Raw genomic sequence first — 20,948 nt, forward strand, 5'->3', positions numbered from 1 at the left:
AAAAAAAACCAAAGCATAGAAAACCTCTCATTGTGGAAGCTGTAGTGTGTCGCAGTGTATTTCTCTGTCCACACATCTTAACCTGCAAAAGTTCAATGTGATGATCAATCATATTGCATTGCCATGAGCCGTTGGTCTGGTTGGAGGTCTCTGGCTTCTGTGACACCATCAATATTGGATCCTCACTGGGACTCCAGGCTATCCTGTTGATGCCCTATGTCATGGAGATCCTGCGGCTTTGGATTTGTGGGACTGGCCCTTTTACACATCCCAACAGTTTGCACATGATGCAGATTTGGAGGTGGGCCAACTCAGAGCCCTGAGTCTGAGCCTGGTTGGTAGCTGAGCTGGTCAGCCTGCGGGCTCTCCCTTATCCACACCGCCAGAGTGAGCTCTCCAGCTCTGCTCCAGCTAGGCCACCAGTGCCTCCATCGACTGGAAGCAGTGTTAGGCCTCCTACTCTTATGCCCTGGAGATGGCTCATCCACACCCACACACCTCCAGAGCCAGCTCCACTGTGCTGCCCAGTCAAGCCAAGGAGCCTATTCCAAGTGCTGCAGCCTTCAAGGGTCAGCTCTCCTGCTCTCACACCCTTGAGACTGGCTCACGGGTGCCTTTAGCATCAGGGTCAGCTCCGCTATGCTGTCCAGGTGAGATGCAGGGCCCACTCTCCCAAATGCTGCAGACAGTGAAGGTGTAGGGCTAGCTCACCTGCTCTCATGATCCCAGTGCCAGGTCTCCCGAGTGCCACAGGTAGGAGGAGGCATAATGCTTGAACGCACACCAGCTCTCCCATGCTGTCGGCCTCAGGGCTGGCTGGCCTGAGCCCCCACCATCAGGATCAGCTCTGCTGTGCTGTCCAAGTAAGGTACAGGATCCATTTTCCCAAGTGCTGCAGCTGGTGAGGGGCAGGGCTAGCTCTCCGGACTTCAAGACCCCCCATGGGTAGGGAAGGGGGGTGGCATCCATCTTACTTGGAGTTCTAACTGCAGTCATGCATGCACAAGGTTCCTCTACATTCTGTTAGTGAACTTGACTTGTTTTAGCTCTTCTTTCTTTGTGCAAGTCTCTCCAGTCTCTGCTGCCTGTGTTTGCACTGCATGGGTTTATATGATCACTGGGAATACAGCACAGAACCTGAGCATTCACCATCCTTCTTTTACTAAACGGTTGTACAAGTTTTGCACTCCCCAAGTCTGGTTCTTTGAGAATGCTGCGAACAGCCTTTGTCTTGGCAAAGGCAAGGGATAGGAGCACAAAAAAAAGCCAACTTGTTTCCTTTCTATGTCGAACCTAAAAACCAGCCAGCTTTTATACTGTGTGTAGTTCAGTTTTAGGATCTTTCCCACAGCTCTTTTCAGACCTACTTGGCCAAAGGGAGCGCTGTTCATCCCCTGTTGTTCAGAGGAGATCTCCAGAAGCATTGGCTTGTAAAAACTGTGTTTTAAAGAACGAATGCAGATCAGGTCTCACGCGCGCGCCATTACTTTATAAGTTGGGGTGCCTTTACAGTGGCAAAGCGAAGCTCCCTCATTTTCCAGCATTCTCACGGACTGTAGTCAACTGAGCTGAATATATTAATATGCAGTTTCTGTAAACCATCTCTCTCCGTTTTTATATTTTTAAACCAAAGCACTCCTATCTTCCTGAGCAAGCCAACTAGGAATTTTAAGTCTCTTGTAGGTCATCTAGAGAGTTTTCAGGCCTCCTGCCGGCTCCACCTTCTTGTTGGCCTTCCTGCTCCTGCAAAGGTTAAGGCACTTACAGAGGGAAAGGGTTTGCCTATACCCAGGCTTATTGTTCTAAGGCACAGCAGGTGCACGGAGTAGTGTGTGCTGAGCGGAAACCTGTGGTGGATTCTAGCTACAGAGAGAAAAGCTAGGCTTGGACCCTAACGCTGTCAGCAAGCACCTTCTCCTCCCTCATGCTGTGGGGTTTTCATCTCTCTGTGAAAGTTCCTTCTACTCAAATCAGATTAGAGATCAAGATTCCTTCGGTGGACGGTTGCTTGGCCTAAAGGTGGAAAGAGCTGCTGTATGAGTGGGGCGGAGAGGCAGCTGCATGTGCCCTGCTCCTGTCTTCTGTTTGATATTTAGGTTTTGTTTTGAGACAGTGTCTGGGTATGTGACCCAGGTTGCCTTCAAACACAATGTCTAGCCAAGACTGCCCTTGAACTTGAAACCCTTCTACAAAGCTCCAGAGCTGCTGTTGTTTGTCACCATGCCCAGCTGCCACCTGTCATTAACTCCCTTCTGTAGGAGGGATACTTGCAGACTATATAGAGTACCAAAACATGAATGCCATCAGTGCTCCTGACTGAATGCAGAGGTGCTCCCCATTTCACTAAAGGGAAGGGATAAACTACCAGAGAAATAAAAATCCTGAAAAGACGGCTCACCTAGGGCTGCAGAGCCGTCAGGCAGAAGCATGAGTGGATAAGGAAAATTAGTCCGTTACTTGAATTAAACCCAGGATTACAATACAGAATGTTTTGTCGCCGCCATGCCTGTCACCTCAGAACCTGTTTCTCTGAGGTCTCTCCAGAGGCCCCATGTGATGCTCTCTGCCCTCGCCCTTTCCTTTTCTCCAGCTGCTCTCCCAGCATGATTTTGGGCACAGGGACCTTCCTGAGCTCACAGCACACAGCAGGCAGGCTTCCACCTCAGAGCCTTTGCTAAGCAGTGCCTGCTGCCTGCCTGGAGCAGCCTTTCCTCTGTACTTCTCAGCCAACAACCCCATCCAAGACCAGTCTGTTCCCATCATGCTCTCCCAGTGTGGTCTCTTGGCCACCTGTACCCATTCTGGAGTCTTCCTGCCTCTGCACACGACTCGGCTTGCTCATTCATTATATTCTTGCTTCTCTTTCATACGCTCCCCGTGACCTCTGCCTCTCAGCACGACCACTGCCTCCCCAGTGCAGATGTTAGAGCAACAGAGGCCCTTGGTGTTTTATTCACTGGTGCATGTCCAGCCTGCCTCCTACAGAACATCTATAAATGCTGGTTAGATGGATGGCCAAGGAAGCTAGCCATGTATCAACATCATTACCAATAATGTCGTTGCTGTTATCATTAACTCAGGCTTAAAGATGGAAATACCGAAGCTCTGACCTGTGAGTAAACCCAAAGATACACAGCTGCCAGTGGCAGATTGAGGGCTCCACCTGAACCTGCCCAAGACAGCACCTTGTGTGTAGTAACTTCAAGAAATGATTTAATGAGATAGACCAGTGGCAGACAGCTATCAAGACAGAGAATTAGGATGCAGTGATTATTGGGAATAGATAATCTGAGATGAATAGCAAAGGGTCCTTCCTCCATTCCCCTTTCTCTCACAACTCCATTTAATAGGCATTTGGGGCTTATTACTTTAACAGATAAACCTATGAAGATTAAAATGCTTATTTTAATGACTTGCATCAATGCTAGTCCCGTAAATAAAGGTATCCTGTCACAATAGTGGTGTTGATATGCAGCCTACATGTGGATGTCTACTACCAACAGCACAGCAAGCGCTGGGCACTGGCATCTGAGCCTGCCAACAGCTGTTTAGGTTCAGAGCAGAACGTGGATGGCATACGATCTGCATTCTGTACTACTCAAGTATCATCAGTCGGAGAGTGGGCAGCTCTGGTTGTAAGAAGAAACAGAGATGAGGGTATAAGGGTGTTGGGCTTGGCATCCTGAGTACAGAAAGGGACCAAGGGACATAGAGAAGGGAGTGTGCCAGAGAATGGGGACAAGGAGTAGGAGCCAGGAGGATGAAGGGCTTTCCTGCATTATCACTTGCCAGGGAATGTGTAAGTAATGTCAGCAGGAACTCGCATTTGCCTATGTACATGAGCTGAATGTTAGGAGCCATATTGATTGCTTCTATGAGTGTGATAGCCCTCAAGCACAGTCTGATGAGAGTCAATGGGAGCCATGGATCATTTCTGTGGTGCTGTTACAGCCTTCTGTCCCCTAAGGTGCATCCAGGCAAAGATGTGCCATCTGGCTCACTGCACAGAACCCTCCAGGCACACACAGCCCTGATATTCTATTACTAGTTTTGTTTTTTTTTTATTATAGGACAGCCCCTCTTGAAGAGGGTTCTGGCTCATGATGCCCCTTCAGATATCTTGATGAACACAAGCTCACTGGAGATGTATGGTTGTCTGAAAAAGCATACAATCCCAATTAAAAGAAAGTAACACACAGGTTCCCCTATGTATGACATGCAAGCTAAGCTTGTGTGGCCTTTCAGAGGAAGGAAGCTCTCTATGGCCAACGTAATAAAATCTGCACTCTTGAGCCTATAAGAGGAGAACTACCATCTCCTGCATGTAGAGCTCTGGAGTCAAGTGATAACTTGAGAAGTTCGAAGTCAGCCTGGGCTACATAGGAAGTCCTTGTCTCAAATAAAAAGAAATGACAGTGGAATATAAATGAGTGTTACAGCATATACTTGTAACTCTAGTATTTGAGAAATGATGGTAGAATGGTCAGAACTTCAAAGAGTTACACACAAATCCAGCAACACACAAGTCCAAAGAAGCAAACTATGAGAATTTACTTGTACTCAGAACTCTTGTGTGACCATGACCAAAATGCCTGACAGAAATGCCTTAATAAAAGATGGAGTTATTTTTGGCATGCAGATTCAGAGAGGTCACCTCCATGGTCACTAGCCCTACTCTTTTGACCAGACCATCATGGCTGCAGAAACACATAGCAAAGGTGCTGCTTACCTCATGAAGGCTTGGAACCACAGGAGGGCTACTGCAAGGGCCCAGAGCAGGATATAGCTAGCCCCCAAAGGATGTGTTCCCAGTAACCTATACCAGTACCGAGTCCCTACCTCCTACTTTTCACATACATACCCCTAATGGCAGCATATCAAGAACTATCAGGGATTCATAAACTCAGGAAGTCAGAACTTTCATAGTCTAAGTGCACTCTCAAGAGATGTCCCCAAATGTGAGCTTTACTAATTTTACTGGCATTTCTCAATCAAGTTTACAATTAAGACTGTTACACTTGGTTTCTGTATTTTTATTGTTGTTTTAGCTTGAAGAAGAAAATGCTCATCTGATTTTTGTTTAGGCACATATCAAAAGGGAGGTGTGAGGGGGGTGTAGGGAGGAGAGAGAGAGAGGCTGAGGTGAGACCATAGCAGAACTGTGAGTTAAGCAATATTTATTTACATCTTTCAGCCTGCTCTGACGAACTACTAGTCAGAAACTTTCTCTCTAAGACACTAATGACACAAAGAAAAACATTGGTTCCATGAAAACAAAACCACTCAAACTAAATTAAAGAAAGATTGATGAGGGGGTCCAATAGTGGATACCACAGAGATGTTTGGAAATAGGAATGCATCGTGGTTGGGTTGATAATGAAATCAGAAGTGGTTTGGCAGAGTCAGCACCGGAGCATGCAGCCTCAGCCATCTGCTTTTCTCTCTATTCTGTAGCCTCTGTCCCTGTCATTCATCTCATCCTCCCTAGCTCTCTTTCATCCCTTCCTTCCTCCTCTCCTCCTTTCAGATATCTTGCTTCACTCTTATGGGACCAATATGGCTTGGTTCTACCTGTCTTTTCAATTAAGTATCTGCCATTGTCTAGCTAAAAATCTATGCACTGAAGATTAGCTTCTGAAGAACAAGTCTGATTAGCTCATGGTCACTGGGCAGCGACAGGGTGTTCCAATCAGTTGTGACCTGAATTAGAGGTAGAAGTTTCCTAAGTCTGACCCACCTGGGTACCAGTGACGTAGTCTTTAACTCTTTAGGGCCATCCTGGCTTATAGTCACTTGCTATTTGCACAGTTTTAGCTTTGATCTATTTGGAAATCAATTCACTAATCTAATATAATGACTTAGAAAGTGGGATTCCCAAACCTAGGTATGTTGTTGGTATATTATGGGGTGTTCTGGGAGGCCAGGGGGAAAAGAAGAGCAAATTCATTTTCTTTTCATCAGAGCAGAAAAAAAGTGGAGAAAGGAGTTTGTCTTCTTAAAGGGCCACCTCTTCCTACAACGAGGAGGGAAAAGTGTCTGTAGACTCAACTATGCAAGAGGGCAAACCAACCCAAACTTCATGCTTTAATCCACAGCACTTACTGAGTTTACAAGCCTGTGCATGGACTAAAGGGCTTTTCTTGCCTTGGCTGCCTAGCAATCAACTGTCAGCTCATCCAGAAGAGCATCAGCTTAAACACCAGAAGCACACAGGAGCTGAGGCTCCATGTGCATGTGCCTTGGCCTCTGACTGGCTAGTATAAACCAGGCCTCTGTCTGTCATGGTTATGGTTGAGGTGGATGAGTAGAAACAGATGCACAAGGGTTGACAAGTTCTCTATATATCCTCAGCCTTCCCTAGGGGAGACTGAGAAACAACTGTCCTGATAGGAATTCCTAAAACAAAACAATTAACTACTAAGGTTGGATTGTTGAGGCTCTTTCCAAAACCAACAAATAAATGACAATTTATATATAAACCCGCAAATAAATGACCACACACACACACACTAGCAAGAACATAGCACTGAGATATAAAAAGAATTGAATTCTCTTCCCTCTTCCCTGCCCCCCAGAACACCCTTCAACATACCCATAACATAACTAGGTTTGGGACACCGTGCTTCCTAAGTCATTAGATTAGAATAGATTTCTGAACAGCTCAAAGCTAAAGCTATGCTAATAGTCAGTGACTATACACCAGGATGGCCCTAAAGAGCTAAAGATTGTGTCACTTGTACCCAGGTGGGACAGGCTTATGAACCTCATGGCTTTTCTTGGAATCCTGGAGCAATACAATGTTAGGAACAGATGAGGTTTGGACATCATCTAATTTAGTGTTTCTCAACATTTAATCAGCTATATTCTGTTTTGTAACCTCTGTTCTGTTCCTTGAAATCTTTCAACTGAATCAAGTTCTAAAACTCAATTTACTTAAAAAAAAAAAAACTATGTCATGGCATAAGTTGAAAATGACTATGATTTGGTGTAAATAGAAGACAATCACAGAAGAAACACAAGGCAAACACCACACTATTATGAAATGCTTGGCAGGTGCTTAAGCCTGTCTCAACATTACTGGAAAGTGGGGTTTGTGAGGGAGGAGTTAAGCAAACATTATCCTCAAACTGACAGTGTCTTCCTGCTGAAGTCAGGAACGAGTGAATAAGCTTTGCAAAGGTCATTTTCTTACCATCTGACTCAATGTTATCCAATGCTCTGTTCCCATGCCCTAAAATCACCATAGACTCCCTCATTCATGGCACCACTCACCTGGGAAAAATCAACAGTCTAACTCTCTTTTCTCTTAGATGCAGGACCTGAGGCATCCTGCCATTTTGTAATGGCTATCTTTGAGCCATGTCATGAGAAGTCAGTACATCGCTTGCAGCTGAGTTAGGGACTAGGAAAAGAAGGAATAAGACAGGAACTAGTTAGTGGTGCCTTTGTATGGAGTCGGGTCCGACCTGGTTTACAATTACCTTTGTAATTCCTGTCCATGACTACATGGGACACTGTCACCTCCTGGCAAGCAATAGAAAATTCTTCCAGAGAGTCAGCTTCTATCTGGATCTACCACAATTGAAGACCTTTAGACAAAGAAAATTCTAGAAAGAGTTAGGCATACAAAGAGAGGCATCTCTAGTTATTTTGTCCTGAAGGCTATTAAGTTATGAGAAAGAGCGAAGGGCATTTTTCTGAGAGTTAGCCCCCAGACAAGGTGCCAGGTGGTGTTCATGGTATTCTAGGTCTTTGGGGAAAAAAGAGGCAGAGTAATCCTCATTGGCTTGTTGTCTTTCCAAAGTGAACTTTTAAAAATAAACTTCATTACACTTTTTATTATTCACTGCAGGGAGCATGAGTGTGCCGTGGTGCATGTGTGGAAGTCAGAGGACAACTTATAAAAGCTAGTTCTCTTCTTCCACCATATCGAATCCAGGGATGAAACTTAAATCATCAGGCTTGGCTACAGGCTCCTTTACCCACTAAGTCATATTGCTAGCCCTCAAGACAGACTTTTAGTTGAAAATCATTTCTTCAAAACATGAAATAGAATTTTAAAAGTCAGATATTTAACTAAGCTCTTTTATCCCATTGCCTGTAGTTTGGGATAAATTTTGTAGGCTTTTTTGTTTTTTCAGACATTGAGAGGAAGGGATGGGCCTCAAGAAATAGCCTTTTTTGTCTCATCTTTTTTTTTTTTTTTTTTTAAAGACCAGGCTAGCCTCAAACTCAGAAATCCTCCTGCCTCTGCCTCCCAAGGGCCAAGATTAAAGGCATGCACCATCACCGCCCAGCTTTTGTCTCATCTTTAAGAATAATGTCAATCGGGTGGTAGTGGCACATGCCTTTAATCCCAGCACTTGGGAGGCAGAGGCAGGTAGATTTCTGAGTTCGAGGCCAGCCTGATCTACAGAGTGAGTTCCAGGACAGCCAGGACTACACAGAGAAACTCTGTCTTGAAAAACAAAACAAAACAAAAAACACAAAACAAACAAGAATAATGTCAATCATTTCTGACATTAGTCAGTCTTTAATTGTAAATGTTTCTGATTTTGAGGGAACAACGTGGTATGAATATTAAATAAATAAACATTTCCTTTCACTGCGTATTATAGGAGGAGACAAAACTGAAAGACAAGACAAATGTCTTAACTTTGGGGATATCAGTTCCTATGCCCTATCGCCCTATCATATGAACTTGCTTTCTTTATGCTCTGACCTTTATTTTTTTATTGATTTAAGTTTTATTGATTATAATGAGAAAAGATACATAATTTCAGTTTATCTGAATTTGTTAACATTTTAAAAAGTATTTTAAGTAAATAGAATTACATCATATTCTTTTCTCCCTTTTATACCCCAACTCCTCCCCATTCAATACCTGCTATACCTTTCAGTTTTTTTATTTTATCATATTCTTTAAAATTTGTAAAATATTGTAGCAATAAAAATGAGTATTATAAAAGTTGTTTGATATAAAACAACAATCAATTGAACAGACTTATGTAGATGCTTGTCTACAGCAAAACTGAAAATACAAACATTTTTCTCAATATAAATTTTAAATAACTCCAAGCATATTAACTGGATGATATTTTAAAATAATATATCACTATTAGTGATACATTTGAATGAACATAAATAAAGACTTTTTGTTTGTTTCTTTGTTTTGTTTTGTTTTTAGTAGAGCTTAAAATCTTGGCTCTTACTGTGGTACAAGCCCAAAATAAGAACAATTTTTAAACATTGGAGTTCATTGTAATAAGGCTGTACTTCAATGACCCTCACATCACCAAAGGATTTTACCTCCATAGTAGCTAAGCTGAGAGTTGACAGTTCTGCTATGTCAAGGAATAAATTGTAGGCACGATTTTTGGATACAGACTTCCTGCTATGGTCAAAGCTATTTGACTTGAGTGATTGTCTTCATTCTCAGCCCACAGAAACAGGTTACATTCATTTAAGGAATGGTGTGTGTATTAAGATGGTCTATCTGTAAAGTCATTCACCAATTGTTTCAATGAACAATGGTTCTGCTTGGAGAGTGGCACAGACATTAGGTGAGGATAAGAATCTGGTTCATTGGCTGTGATGATTTTGGAAAGCATTCATCTGAGAAAAAGAGTAACTTATAAAGTCCTCTTCAAACTTGATACAAGAGTTACAAATGTCAAGCTATGCATTCAGTCTCACTCTTTGTTGTTCTCTTACAAGCCACCTCCCAAGTTAATTATCTATGTTTCTTTTGGCTGTACAAATAATTTTGAAATATGTAAGCTGTTCTGAAAACCATAGTATAGTGTAAAAACATCAAATAAACAACCTTACTAATAGAGAAGCTGAGATAGGAGAAACATGATTTTAAGACCATTATGTGGTACACAGCAAGACACTGTCACATACAAACAAGCAGAAAGTGTATATGAATCGTACAATATTGGAACTATTTCTCCAAATTAGAGAGACCACTGGATGACAGCTAACAAATTTTCTAATTACTCATATTTTTGAATTTCAATCTATTAGGATAGGTTGGTAATGTTAATTTTCATATTTAAAGATATTAAGTAAAAGTAATTGTTACTTTCTGTTATTTTTGTTGTAGAATTATGCTTGAGTGAGTTTGTTGAAAGATTACTTTCTTGCTTCTTCTAGGGTGTAGTTTTACTCCTTATGTTGGTGTTTTCCATCTATTATCCTTTGTAGGGTTGGATTTGTGGAAAGATAATGTGTAATGTGTAAACTTGGTTTTGTCATGGAATATCTTGTTTTCTCCATCTATGGTAATTGAGAGTTTTGCTGGGTATAGTAGCCTGGGCTGGCATTTGTGTTCTCTTAGGGTCTGTATGACATCTGCCCAGGATCTTCTAGCTTTCATAGTCTCTGGTGAGAAGTCTGGTGTAATTCTGATAGGCCTGCCTTTATAGGTTATTGACCTTTTTCTCTTACTGCTTTTAAAATTCTTTCTTTGTTTTGTGCATTTGATGCTTTGATTATTATGTGACAGGAGTAATTTCTTTTTTAGTCTAGTCTATTTGGAGTTCTGTAGGCTTCTTGTATGTTCATGGGCATCTCTTTCTTTAGGTTAGGGAAGTTTTATTTTATAATTTTGCTGAAGATATTTATTGGCCCTTTAAGTTGGGACTCTTCACTCTCTTCTATACCTATAATCCTTAGGTTTGGTCTTCTCAATGTGTCCTGGATTTCCTGGATGTTTGGGGTTAGGAACTTCTTGCTTTTTGCATTTTCTTTGACTGTTGTGTCAATGTTTTCTATGGTATCTTCTGCATCTGAGATTCTCTCTTCTCTCTCTTGTATTCTGTTGGTGATGCTTGCTTCTATGACTCCTGATCTCTTTCCTAGGTTTTCTAACTCCAGGGTTGTCTCCCTTTATGATTTCTTTATTGTTTCTATTCCCATTTTTAGATCCTGGATGGTTTTGTTCATTTCCTTTGCCTCTTTGATTGTGTTTTCCTGTAATTCTTTAAGGGATTTTTGTGTTTCCTCTTGGAGGGCTTCTAGATGTTTACCTGTGTTCTCCTGTATTTCTTTGAGGGAGTTATTTATGTATTTATGTCCTTCTTAAAGTCCTCTATCACCATCATGAGAAGTGATTTTAGATCTAAATCTTGCTTTTCCAGAGCAAAGATTTGCTTTTCCAAGTCCAGGACTTGCAATGGTGGGACAATTGGGTTCTGTACAGATGGTTGTGAGCCTTCATGTGGTTGCTGGAAATTGAACTCAGGACCTCTGCTCAGAAGAGCAGTTGGTGCTCTTAACCACTGAGCCATCTCTCCAGCCTTCTTCTTTCTAGTTTTTAAGATACGGTCCCATTATATGGCCAAGTCTGGCCATGAACCCTCAATCCTGCTGCTCCACTACCTGAGTACTGGCATGACAGATGTGTTTCTTGCAAAGCTGGGGAGGAAGACCCATGTAAAGTGCCCAGTGGAGGCCGGCACAGAGCATCTCTTCTATAGATGCTTATTTCAGGTCTACTGTCTGCACTTCTGAGGGCCTCAGATAGAGAAAGAAGCGAGGTTAATATTTTCTGAAGAATTGTCTACTTTTAAAGATGCCCTTTTAGACCGGGCCATGGTGGTGTACACCTTTAATCCCAGCACTTGGGAGGCAGAGACAGGCAGATTTCTGAGTTCAAGGCCAGACTGGTCTAGAGTGAGTGCCAGGACAGCCAGAGAGCTATACAGAGAAAACCTGTCTTGAAAAACCAAAAAAAAAAAAGATGCCCTTTTGAATTGGCAGGGCAAGTCCATATCCACAGGTCCTGTGATGTATGGGAAGTCCGTGTCACAATCAGAAATGCCTAGAATAGAAAGAGTGTCTGATTCTGGCACACTGGGTTCCTACAGCTGGGATACAGGTCAAGTGTCCACTAAACCTTGTGGACCTGAGGGGGGGACCCCTTAAGAGAGACCCAACCTTTGCATTCCCATCTGATAAACAGCTTAGAATGGCCCCATGCCTTGTAATAATTACAGTGCATTGGCCATAGTGTCATGAATACTATCATCTAAAGGATTCCAAAGTAATGTCTTAACTGAAGGGGAAAGAATGTAAAGATTAATTAGTATTGTCTGCATGAGTACTGGATGGTGTGAGGGCTGGCTTGCTATGGAGGGTTACAGCAGCTTACAGAGTAAGATCTTCTGTTGTTCTGGACAAAGACTTTGGGAGGAAAATCCTATGTTTTCTCTGTCAGTATTTTGCTACCATGACAGCTTTCTGTGCTAGCAGGTTATGGTAGCACTTGGTGAGAACTAGAAGTAAATAGGAAAACACCCAGACTATGACCTGGTAGTAAGCATCAGTGTAGCACTTAGAGAGATGCATGGCATTGCATCCTGGTGTCTAGTTCCACCATGCAGAGAGTAACACCATCTTTCTGTTTAGCACCTGCATGTGCCAGATGGTGCTTAGGAGACCGTGTTCTTCCAGTTTAGTGAACAAGAGAGACAAAAATTCTGCTCTCAGGGCTTATATTCTAGGAAGGATACTGTTGGCTATTTATTTCAGATTAGGTCCTCCCTATTTCAGTTCTGGGAATTGTACCCAAGGTTCTATTCATACTACACAAGTACTCTTACTTACTGGAAAGGTGGGGGTTGGGGGGCGGCGTTCCAGCCACTGGAACGCTCCTTCACAATGTGTGGCCATAGCTATTTTTCATCGCCCACATAATCTGGCCAGATTGTGACTAGCCCATCAGTGTGTTCCAAAGCCCAATTGTCCATTTCTACCTATGAATGCATCATTAACAGAACTGGCATTTGCAGCTCCTTCCATGTGATATGTCAGTGTGACCCACATACACAAAGCACAGGGATCCCTTCAAATTTGGCTGTAACTATGCAGATGCAGCAGTTATAGTCAAATTTCCCTTCTGTGCCCACATCTGCCCTGTGCTGCCACTTCTAGAACTCACTTTCTTTGCTCCAAGGGTTGTTGGCTATATATGCATACTGGACAGTTCTGCAGACTTGTACCTACTCCCCCTGATTTTTGTAAACAGTCCATATTGCCCACTTCTGAGGCCACAGTTGGACAAAAGTTCAGCATTATTAGAATAGACCCTTTAAGTTGCCCCCTATTTTGTGGAAGAAGGAAAGTAGCTGAATCTCTGCTTTGGCTCCTAAAACTTAAGACATCAACTCAGATGGCCAGGCATACTGGTAGGCACCTTTAATCCCAGCAGAGAAGGGAGGCAGAGGCAGGTGGGTCTCTGTGAGTTGAAGGGCAGCCTGGTCTATAAAGTGAGTCCAGGACATCCAGGGCTTTTTCCACAGAGAAACCCTGTCTTGGAAAAAAAAAATGACTTGGTCTGAGCTTGGGGTCAGATGCTGTGTAGCTGGGTACCACTTTCAAATGTCCTATATACCTCCAAGGTTCTAAATATAAACATCTTGTTTTAATGACTGTGGATATGGATTGGGGAGTTGAGGGGGTACCACCTCATACCCCTCTACCTCTACCCCCACCAAGGTTTGACACACAAGTCTCCTCCCATCTCAGCCTCCCTGGTATTAGGATAACGCATGCATCACCATTCCTACCTACAGTCAAGAGTCTTCATTGCAAGTGATAATGACCCAATTAAAGATGACTTTGGAAAAACAGGCTTGTATGGTTCATGTAACTGGAGAGGGCTGGTTTCTTGCATGTCTCGGTTGGTCATAAATTTTGGTTCCCCATGATGTCCCTCTCATCCAGGCCCTTTCTACTTAACAGTCTTACATTCTGTTGTAACTAGGGGATGAGAGAAGCAGAGTGAGTTCACGGGACTCACTCTTATTCAAGGAAATGCTCTTATTCAAGGAAAGGACAATGGATATGAAGGAGCTAGACTCTGCAAACATCTTCTACAGGGATTCTATTGATTGTCGTTGATAAAGACAGAGATGACAACATGCCACTTGCCAGCCCCCACATCCCTAAACCTTCATCCATGTCATGTGGTGTCTTGGTGCACATCCCTGGGGACATTCCTAGCAACTTGCTGGTATTGTAGGACCATTGCAATAACTTACCCTCCTTCCTAATAGCTGCTGCTTGTCAGGTCTGGAAGACACCCTGTTCATCTCCATTAGTGGTAGACATCTGTGTGTCTGAGTTATCGAACTTTATAGTGCCGACAAATACCCAGAACAAGAGTGTCATTAGAAGCCCTCATAGAGCAATCCTTTGCACTAACTGCTGCCCATAATGCTCACAGCTTCTTCACTGATATTGCCAAATAAAGGCTGACTCTTAATGATTCACTTTTATTATCATTATCACTGTCACAAGGAACATCTAACTCATTTCATGCTGCACTTGCTGTAGACTCTAGAGCAGCTACTCTCAACCTGTGGGTCATGAACCATTTGGGGGGGTCTCATATCAGACATCCTGCATTTCAGAGATTTATATTAAGATTCATAACAGTAGCAAAATTATAGTTATGAAGTAGAAATGAAATAATTTTGTGGTTAGGGGTCACCACATCATGAGGAACTGTATTAAAGAGTCACAGCATTAAGATGGTTGAGAACCACTGATCTAGATAATGTTCCTCAGACTAGCCTGACACCTATACCACCTGACTGAACCAAGCTAACAGCAATAGTACAGGTGCCCAAGAAAGCATCTTTTGTTGACTCAGTCAACAAATGCTTACTGTTTTCAGGTGTATGCAAACATGCTGAACTAAGAGGAGGGTAACCTTGAAGAATGATGCTCCACTGGGAATCTCGTGTATGGTACGGACAAGTAACTGGGCAGTGGCAGGAATGTGAGAGTCCCAAGATAAACAGCAGGAGTGTCAGGAGCATAAGGATGTGACTAGCCCAATCCCAGCTGGGTTGGAGGGGTTAGAAAGTAGACTGCTAGGCATGCATGGAAGAGAAGACATACACCCTAGGTCAAGCTTGAGAGTGGGACTAGGTTGTCCACCGGTCTAATGGAAGCAACAAACAATGTGGCTCAGAATCAGGAAGCAAAAGGGAGACTTGGCTTCTAAGAACTACAAGAAACCTGGTCCAGGCTGTGCCCATAGGGAGAAGTAAGAAGGGGCAGCCCTGGAGAGCCACCTGTAGCGTTTGGACATCACCTGTCAGTGCATTTCCTTCCAAGACCATCTTACAAGGCTGTCTTGGATGGTCAGTAATACCCAGTCATGTCAGGAACAAGATACACCCCATTCTCACATGGGATTATCTGCCATATAGAGACAAAGGAAGTGCCTTGGTCATCTAATCCTGGCCATAAAATCAGGGACTTGCTGGCCCATTGCTAATAAAACCCTTGCTGGCTGCAAAGGTATATTTTTACATAAAAAAAGAAAATCCTGTGGTTTTTGCAACCTAATTAAAAACTCAGTTCCTGAACCACTGGAGCAACTGACAAAGGAAGATTATGACGAAACGCCATCCCTACAGTCGTGGGGTTTCTGATTCAATTGGCTGGATGTTAGTAGTATTTCAGGCTGCTGGGTGAGCACTTCTGCAGAGTAGAGTGCCAGGCAGGAGTTCTAGCAAAAAGCAGGTCCCTTTGCTGTCCCACTCAAACTTTGTGGGGCCCCATGAAAAACCTCCTGCAAGATCCTCAGCAGGTCCCTATGGGAAGTGCTGAGTTCTCACCCACTTCGAAAAGACAGGCATAAAGCGTCCCTGCGTCCCTGCTCAAAGGCCAATGTAAAGCAGTTGGAAAGGAAGGGCTACCCACCCCTAGGACCTACCTACAAGCAACATCTAGCTCTATAATGATTAGAAAGAGAATGGTCCCCATAGCATCATCTATTTGAATGTTTGGTTTCCAGTTGGTGGAACTGTTTAGAAAGGATTAGGAAGTGTGGCCTTCTTAGAGTAGTAGGTGCGGCCCTGTTGGAGGAGGTGTGTCACTGGTGGGTGGGCTTTGAGGTTTCAAAAGTCCACACCAGGCCAAGTCTCACTCCCCTCCCTGCCTGCTTTCTATGAATCAGATATAAGCTCTCAGCTACTGCTCCAGCACCATGCCTGCCTGCCTGCCTGCCTGCCTGTTGCTATGCTCCCCGCCATGATGGTCATGAACTAACCCTATGAAACTAAACAAGACCCTGATTAAATGGTTTTCATGTTGCCTTGATCACTGTGTCTCTTCATAGTAATAGAACAGTAACAAAGTCAGGCTCTGTGAGCCACACTGTGCAGGGCTCTAAAGCATTATCTCCTCCCACCCCCTTCCACGTACCCACCCACGCACCCGGAAACTCTAAGCTGGCCTCATTAGCATATTACTTCTACTCACCCAATCCCACACAGCGCCTTCCTTCTCGCTCCCACCTCCACATTTCCCTGAACACCCTGCCTTTTACCATTTAGTCACTGGAGTTAGGTTTTACGTGGTGTTCCTGAAATGCACATATATGGAGTGAAAATGTGATTGGCTTGTTTTTTGTAGACAAGTAGCTGTGGGCTTTGTGGTCCGTCCCTGTTTACTCCATTCCCCATTATCCTCCTCATCCATCAGGGACACCGAGTGACAAGCTGTTCGGGTGCTTCTCAGGGTGCTGCCCGGCACTGTTCCTTCTGTACTGAGACAGTAAATCGTTGGCCAAGGCCGTGGATTGTTTCTCACAGCAATTAACAGTTGCCCTGGTGTTAATTTCCAATCAATAGCCTGCCATGCTTGGCTCCAAGCTGTCGGCTGGAGGCCTCTACAGCACATTTTGAAAGTAACTTGCCAGGAGGTAGGACGTTGGCTCTGGCTCCTCCAAAAGCCCTCACCAAACATTTTAGGAACACCAAATGCCCTCTCGCCACTACCAGAGGTTGAGGGACTGAGGGACCAGGCAGGTGGCTTTAAACACCTCTTTGAGTCTGAAGACAGATTGGGGACACAGGTAGAACTGCTTCTCCTCAAGAGTAGTGGCCCTTTGAATATTCATAAAGATCTCATTTTCCTATTTTGGCTTTTTTGAAGAGTTTCGCTGTTTGAGGTGGCTGTATTTTTCTTCCATTTAAACCCCTCATTTAAATGTCTCTTGCTCTCTCTCTCTTTTTTTTTCTTTTTCATTTAAATCAAATAGCCATGGTTTCTCATTTCTTACCTGTGTCACTTCCTCTAGCTCCCTGTGGACAGAACGAGACCCGAGAGGATGGCAAGACAATCCAGCTGCCCCCATGCAAGACAGGAGCATGGATTGTCCCGGCCATCATGGCCTGCTACCTCTTGGTGGCGAACATCCTTCTGGTCAACCTCCTGATTGCTGTCTTCAAGTGAGTGGCCACTCCTTCAGGCCTACGGGTGGATAGATGGGCAGCAAGCAGAGGGGGCTGATACTTCGAAAAGTAGTATTTGTTTGTCACGTGACTCTCTGGTCTGTTTCAGCAATACATTTTTTGAAGTCAAGTCGATATCCAACCAAGTATGGAAATTTCAGAGGTACCAGCTCATCATGACTTTCCACGAGAGGCCGGTCCTGCCCCCACCGCTCATCATCTTCAGTCACATGACCATGATATTCCAGCACGTGTGCTGCCGGTGGAGGAAGCACGAGAGTGACCCGGATGAAAGGGACTACGGCCTGAGTGAGCTGCAAGCCGGCGCCTGCAGCCGGAAGTTCCTAGCAATTCCCATAGGCAGTCAGGCAGGATCTATGCTCTCCTTGGTTCTCCAGCCTCATGCATATTTAAGGAGATGGGACAGGGACCTGCTTGATGAGATGCAAAATAGAAGGAAGGCAGAGTAGCATGAACTGAAGCCAGATTTCTTAGCCACATCTAATAAGAGAAAAAGCATTCTCCAACAGTGCTGGTACTCCACCTTCACACACACTTCTTCCAAGGATCCCACTGTAAGTCAGCCACATTATATGCACCAAGTGCTAAATTAGATGTAGTCCTTTAAACAGTGTGTCCTGAGTTTTATTCTTCCATACTCATTTCTAGGACTATCACTATTCTAGATCTTAAATGTTTTCTAAGGCTTCAGCACTGTGCCTATACGATTTTTCTTTTGAGGGGAATGAGCCTTGCTTTCAAAGCAGAGAACAATGGCCTCTCCACCACCCACCTTCTAGCCCGGTGTTTCTGAAAGGAAGGTTAGCTGGCACTGGGCTGGAACAATTCCTCACTGTGTAAGAACGTGTGACTCAGTGCAGGAGACTTAACACATCCATCTCTGAACATTAAGTACCATTGGCTCCTGTAGGCTCCTGAACACCCCCTGGGCATAAACTCTCTGAAGCTGCTGGAAGTGCAATGACTTATAGACAATCTACTGTGCCTTTTCCAAATGTGTCAAGTCCAAATCTACATTAAATGCACAAACAAGAGCCTCTGCAATGGTGGTTCAGGAATCTACCTCCAGTCCATGGTCCATACACCCATGGCTTAAAACCAGAGTTACTTAGTCAACTGTTTCTCTAAAGCTGAAACTCCTAGTGACCTCCCTGATTAAGCAATGTCCTAGACATTCAAATAAGACAGTTGGAAAGACCTAGAAGTTCTATTGTCATTCCCTTCTGAAACACAAGTTTAGACAAACAGAAAGTCAGGGTGCCCTGATATTTTTGTCCTCAAATCATGTCAGCATGGTCAAGTCCTGGGCAAAGAAGACTGTCTTGATGGCACCTTACAAGAATATTGTGCTGGGGGTCAATTCAGGGCTCCAAGTCAATTTCGAGAAAGCATGAACATTTGTGGTAGAAAACTTGGTGTAGCTAGAGAGCACAAGATGACTGGAAATACAGTGCAGGACAGAAGGTTGTAGGACTAATTTTTTTTATCATCATTGTGACCAAATGCCTAACAAAAGAAACTTAAAGAAGTAGAGATAGTGTTCAGAGTTCATAGTTTACAGAGACTCCGTTTATTATGGCAAGGAAGGCCTTGGAAATGATGGGTCTCCATAGCAGCGGGAGTATAAGGAGCAGCCAGTTCCGCCTACCTCCAGGCTATGAACTCTAAAGACTCATCCACAGTGACCCAGACAGACCTCACATATCCTAATACAGCACATCTTTCTCTCTCTCTCTCTCTCTCTCTCTCTCTCTCTCTCTCTCTCTCTCTCTCTCTCTCTCTTTCTCTCTCTCTCTCTCTGACCAGCTACTCAAATGCATATGCCTGGAGGAAGGGGAAATTTCGTGTTCAAATTACAGCAGAGGCCATCCAAAGACCTATTTCTACTTCAGTGCCCATTTCATAGGTCTAAAGATACTGAGAAGCCCCCCCCCCCAACCTCATTTATGTGATTTGTTTTCATTGTGCTTTGTTTATGTGGCAGGGTCTTACTTTTTAGCCCTGGCTAGCCTGGAACTCACTGTATAGACCAGGCTGGCACCATCCTAGTAATTCTACCTCCCAGGTGCTGGGATTAAAGGCATGTGGTACCACACTCAACCCATAGACACTGTTTTCTTGTTTTCAGCCAGAGTAGTATTAGGTGCACCACCAGGTCTCTGCACATGTGGCAGGGAAAAGCAGGTGACACACTTCCCAGAGACTTCCTTCTCACAAGGAAGATCTTGAAAATTTGTTAGGATGCAAAGAGTGAAGAGCCAGGGGGAAAAGCCCTGCATGTATCCACCCATGGAGAGCGGAGAGGAAACCCCTGCATGTATCCACCCATCAGGGAAGAATGGAGTTCTCCCCCTCAGCCTATAGCTGTCATTAAAAGATCCCAGAGCATTTCTGGGTTCCTGCTGCGCCTCAGATAAACTTAGAGATATATGGTAAAATCTGACATGGTAATAGATTTTTTTTAAAGAATAGTTTATTCTTTTAAAAAGAACAGCATAGGGCTAGGGGTTTGGCTCAGTCTGTAAAGTGATTTTTATACAAGCATGAGGCCCTGATTCTAGATGCAGAGCATCCACATAAATGCCAAGCACAGAGATAGCAACAGTGTTTAAAATACTCTCTCTCTCTCTCTCTCTTTCTCTCTCATGTGCTCATGCATACACACATGCACACATGTACATACTCACACATGAATATCAAAGAAGTCTAATGAGGCACTTGTGAGTATTGGGATTACTCTTTTAGGTCTTAGAAACATCCCCAGCAGAGTGCAGCGTGAATCCTTGGCATTAGGGAGGGAGTCTGTACATCCCCTCTCTCCTTCTTGACCCTAAAGTTCAAGGCTCTGTGTAATTTCACAACCACATCTCAGGTGTCCCTGCCTGACATAGCTGCCTCTCCCCTCAGAGCCTGTCATATTTGAGAAGTGCAATCTGACTGTTTTGGCCTAGTGTTTTCTATATTCTCCATAGCTTTTACGGTCATGTTTTATAGCCCTTAGCAAGTTCTAATTGATGTTTCTAGGCAAGCAAGAACAATCTAAAACAAAGCCCCAAAGAGCTGAGATGCAGCCCTGGTAACACTGGAGCCAATCCCTGTGACATCTCAAGGGCCCAGGATGAGAAAGACTTCCTGATTTGGGAAATTTCCAAAACAACTCTCGGTTCTATAAACCATTCAAAGGCTCACAGTTCCACCAGACTTCTCTGGCTGTCACTTAGATGGGTTTACTGTTAATTAGCAGAAAACCAGAATAACAATAACACAGATAAAGGAGGCTTCTTTTTCTTACATAACAATAAGTGAACCAGTGGTCCAGGACTTCAGCCATGGCTCACTGAGGTCAAAGCCCTAGACTCCTTTAGTTTTCCAATCAGCTCTTCCTTTTGTGTCATTTAGTTTTCAAGGTCACAGAGTTTCCAGTCATCAAATGTTTAAGTTGAAGTTAGGAAAAAGAAAGAAAGCTGAAAAGTACAGAAAAAGCATATCTCTCTTTCTCCCCCTCTCCCTGTCCCTGTCCCTGTCCCTCCCCTCTCCTGTTCCCCTCCCCCTCTCCCTCTCCCTTTCTCCAATCAGGGGAGCAAAAATCTCTTTCCTACCTGCCACCCTGCCCTGCAGTACACTTCTTTTGTGTCTTGGTCAAAACTGGGTCTTGGGGTTGCTAATAAT

The 20,948-nt window shown here is 43.8% G+C and overlaps 1 protein-coding gene across 21 annotated transcripts in view; it reads left to right on the forward strand.

Annotated features, from left to right (window-relative positions):
• Positions 1-20,948, forward strand: part of Trpm3 (transient receptor potential cation channel subfamily M member 3) — a 934,047-nt gene that overhangs the window by 899,610 nt on the left and 13,489 nt on the right. For all 21 annotated transcript variants that reach the window (XM_031389936.1, XM_031389941.1, XM_031389926.1 and 18 more), the window contains 2 exons: positions 17,105-17,255; positions 17,368-17,567. In XM_031389936.1, the coding sequence (XP_031245796.1) occupies positions 17,105-17,255; positions 17,368-17,567 (351 nt within the window). The remainder of the gene's footprint in view (positions 1-17,104; positions 17,256-17,367; positions 17,568-20,948) is intronic.

The sequence above is a fragment of the Mastomys coucha genome, unplaced genomic scaffold, assembly GCF_008632895.1.
Source record: "Mastomys coucha isolate ucsf_1 unplaced genomic scaffold, UCSF_Mcou_1 pScaffold21, whole genome shotgun sequence".
NCBI classification, from domain to species: Eukaryota; Metazoa; Chordata; class Mammalia; order Rodentia; family Muridae; genus Mastomys; species Mastomys coucha.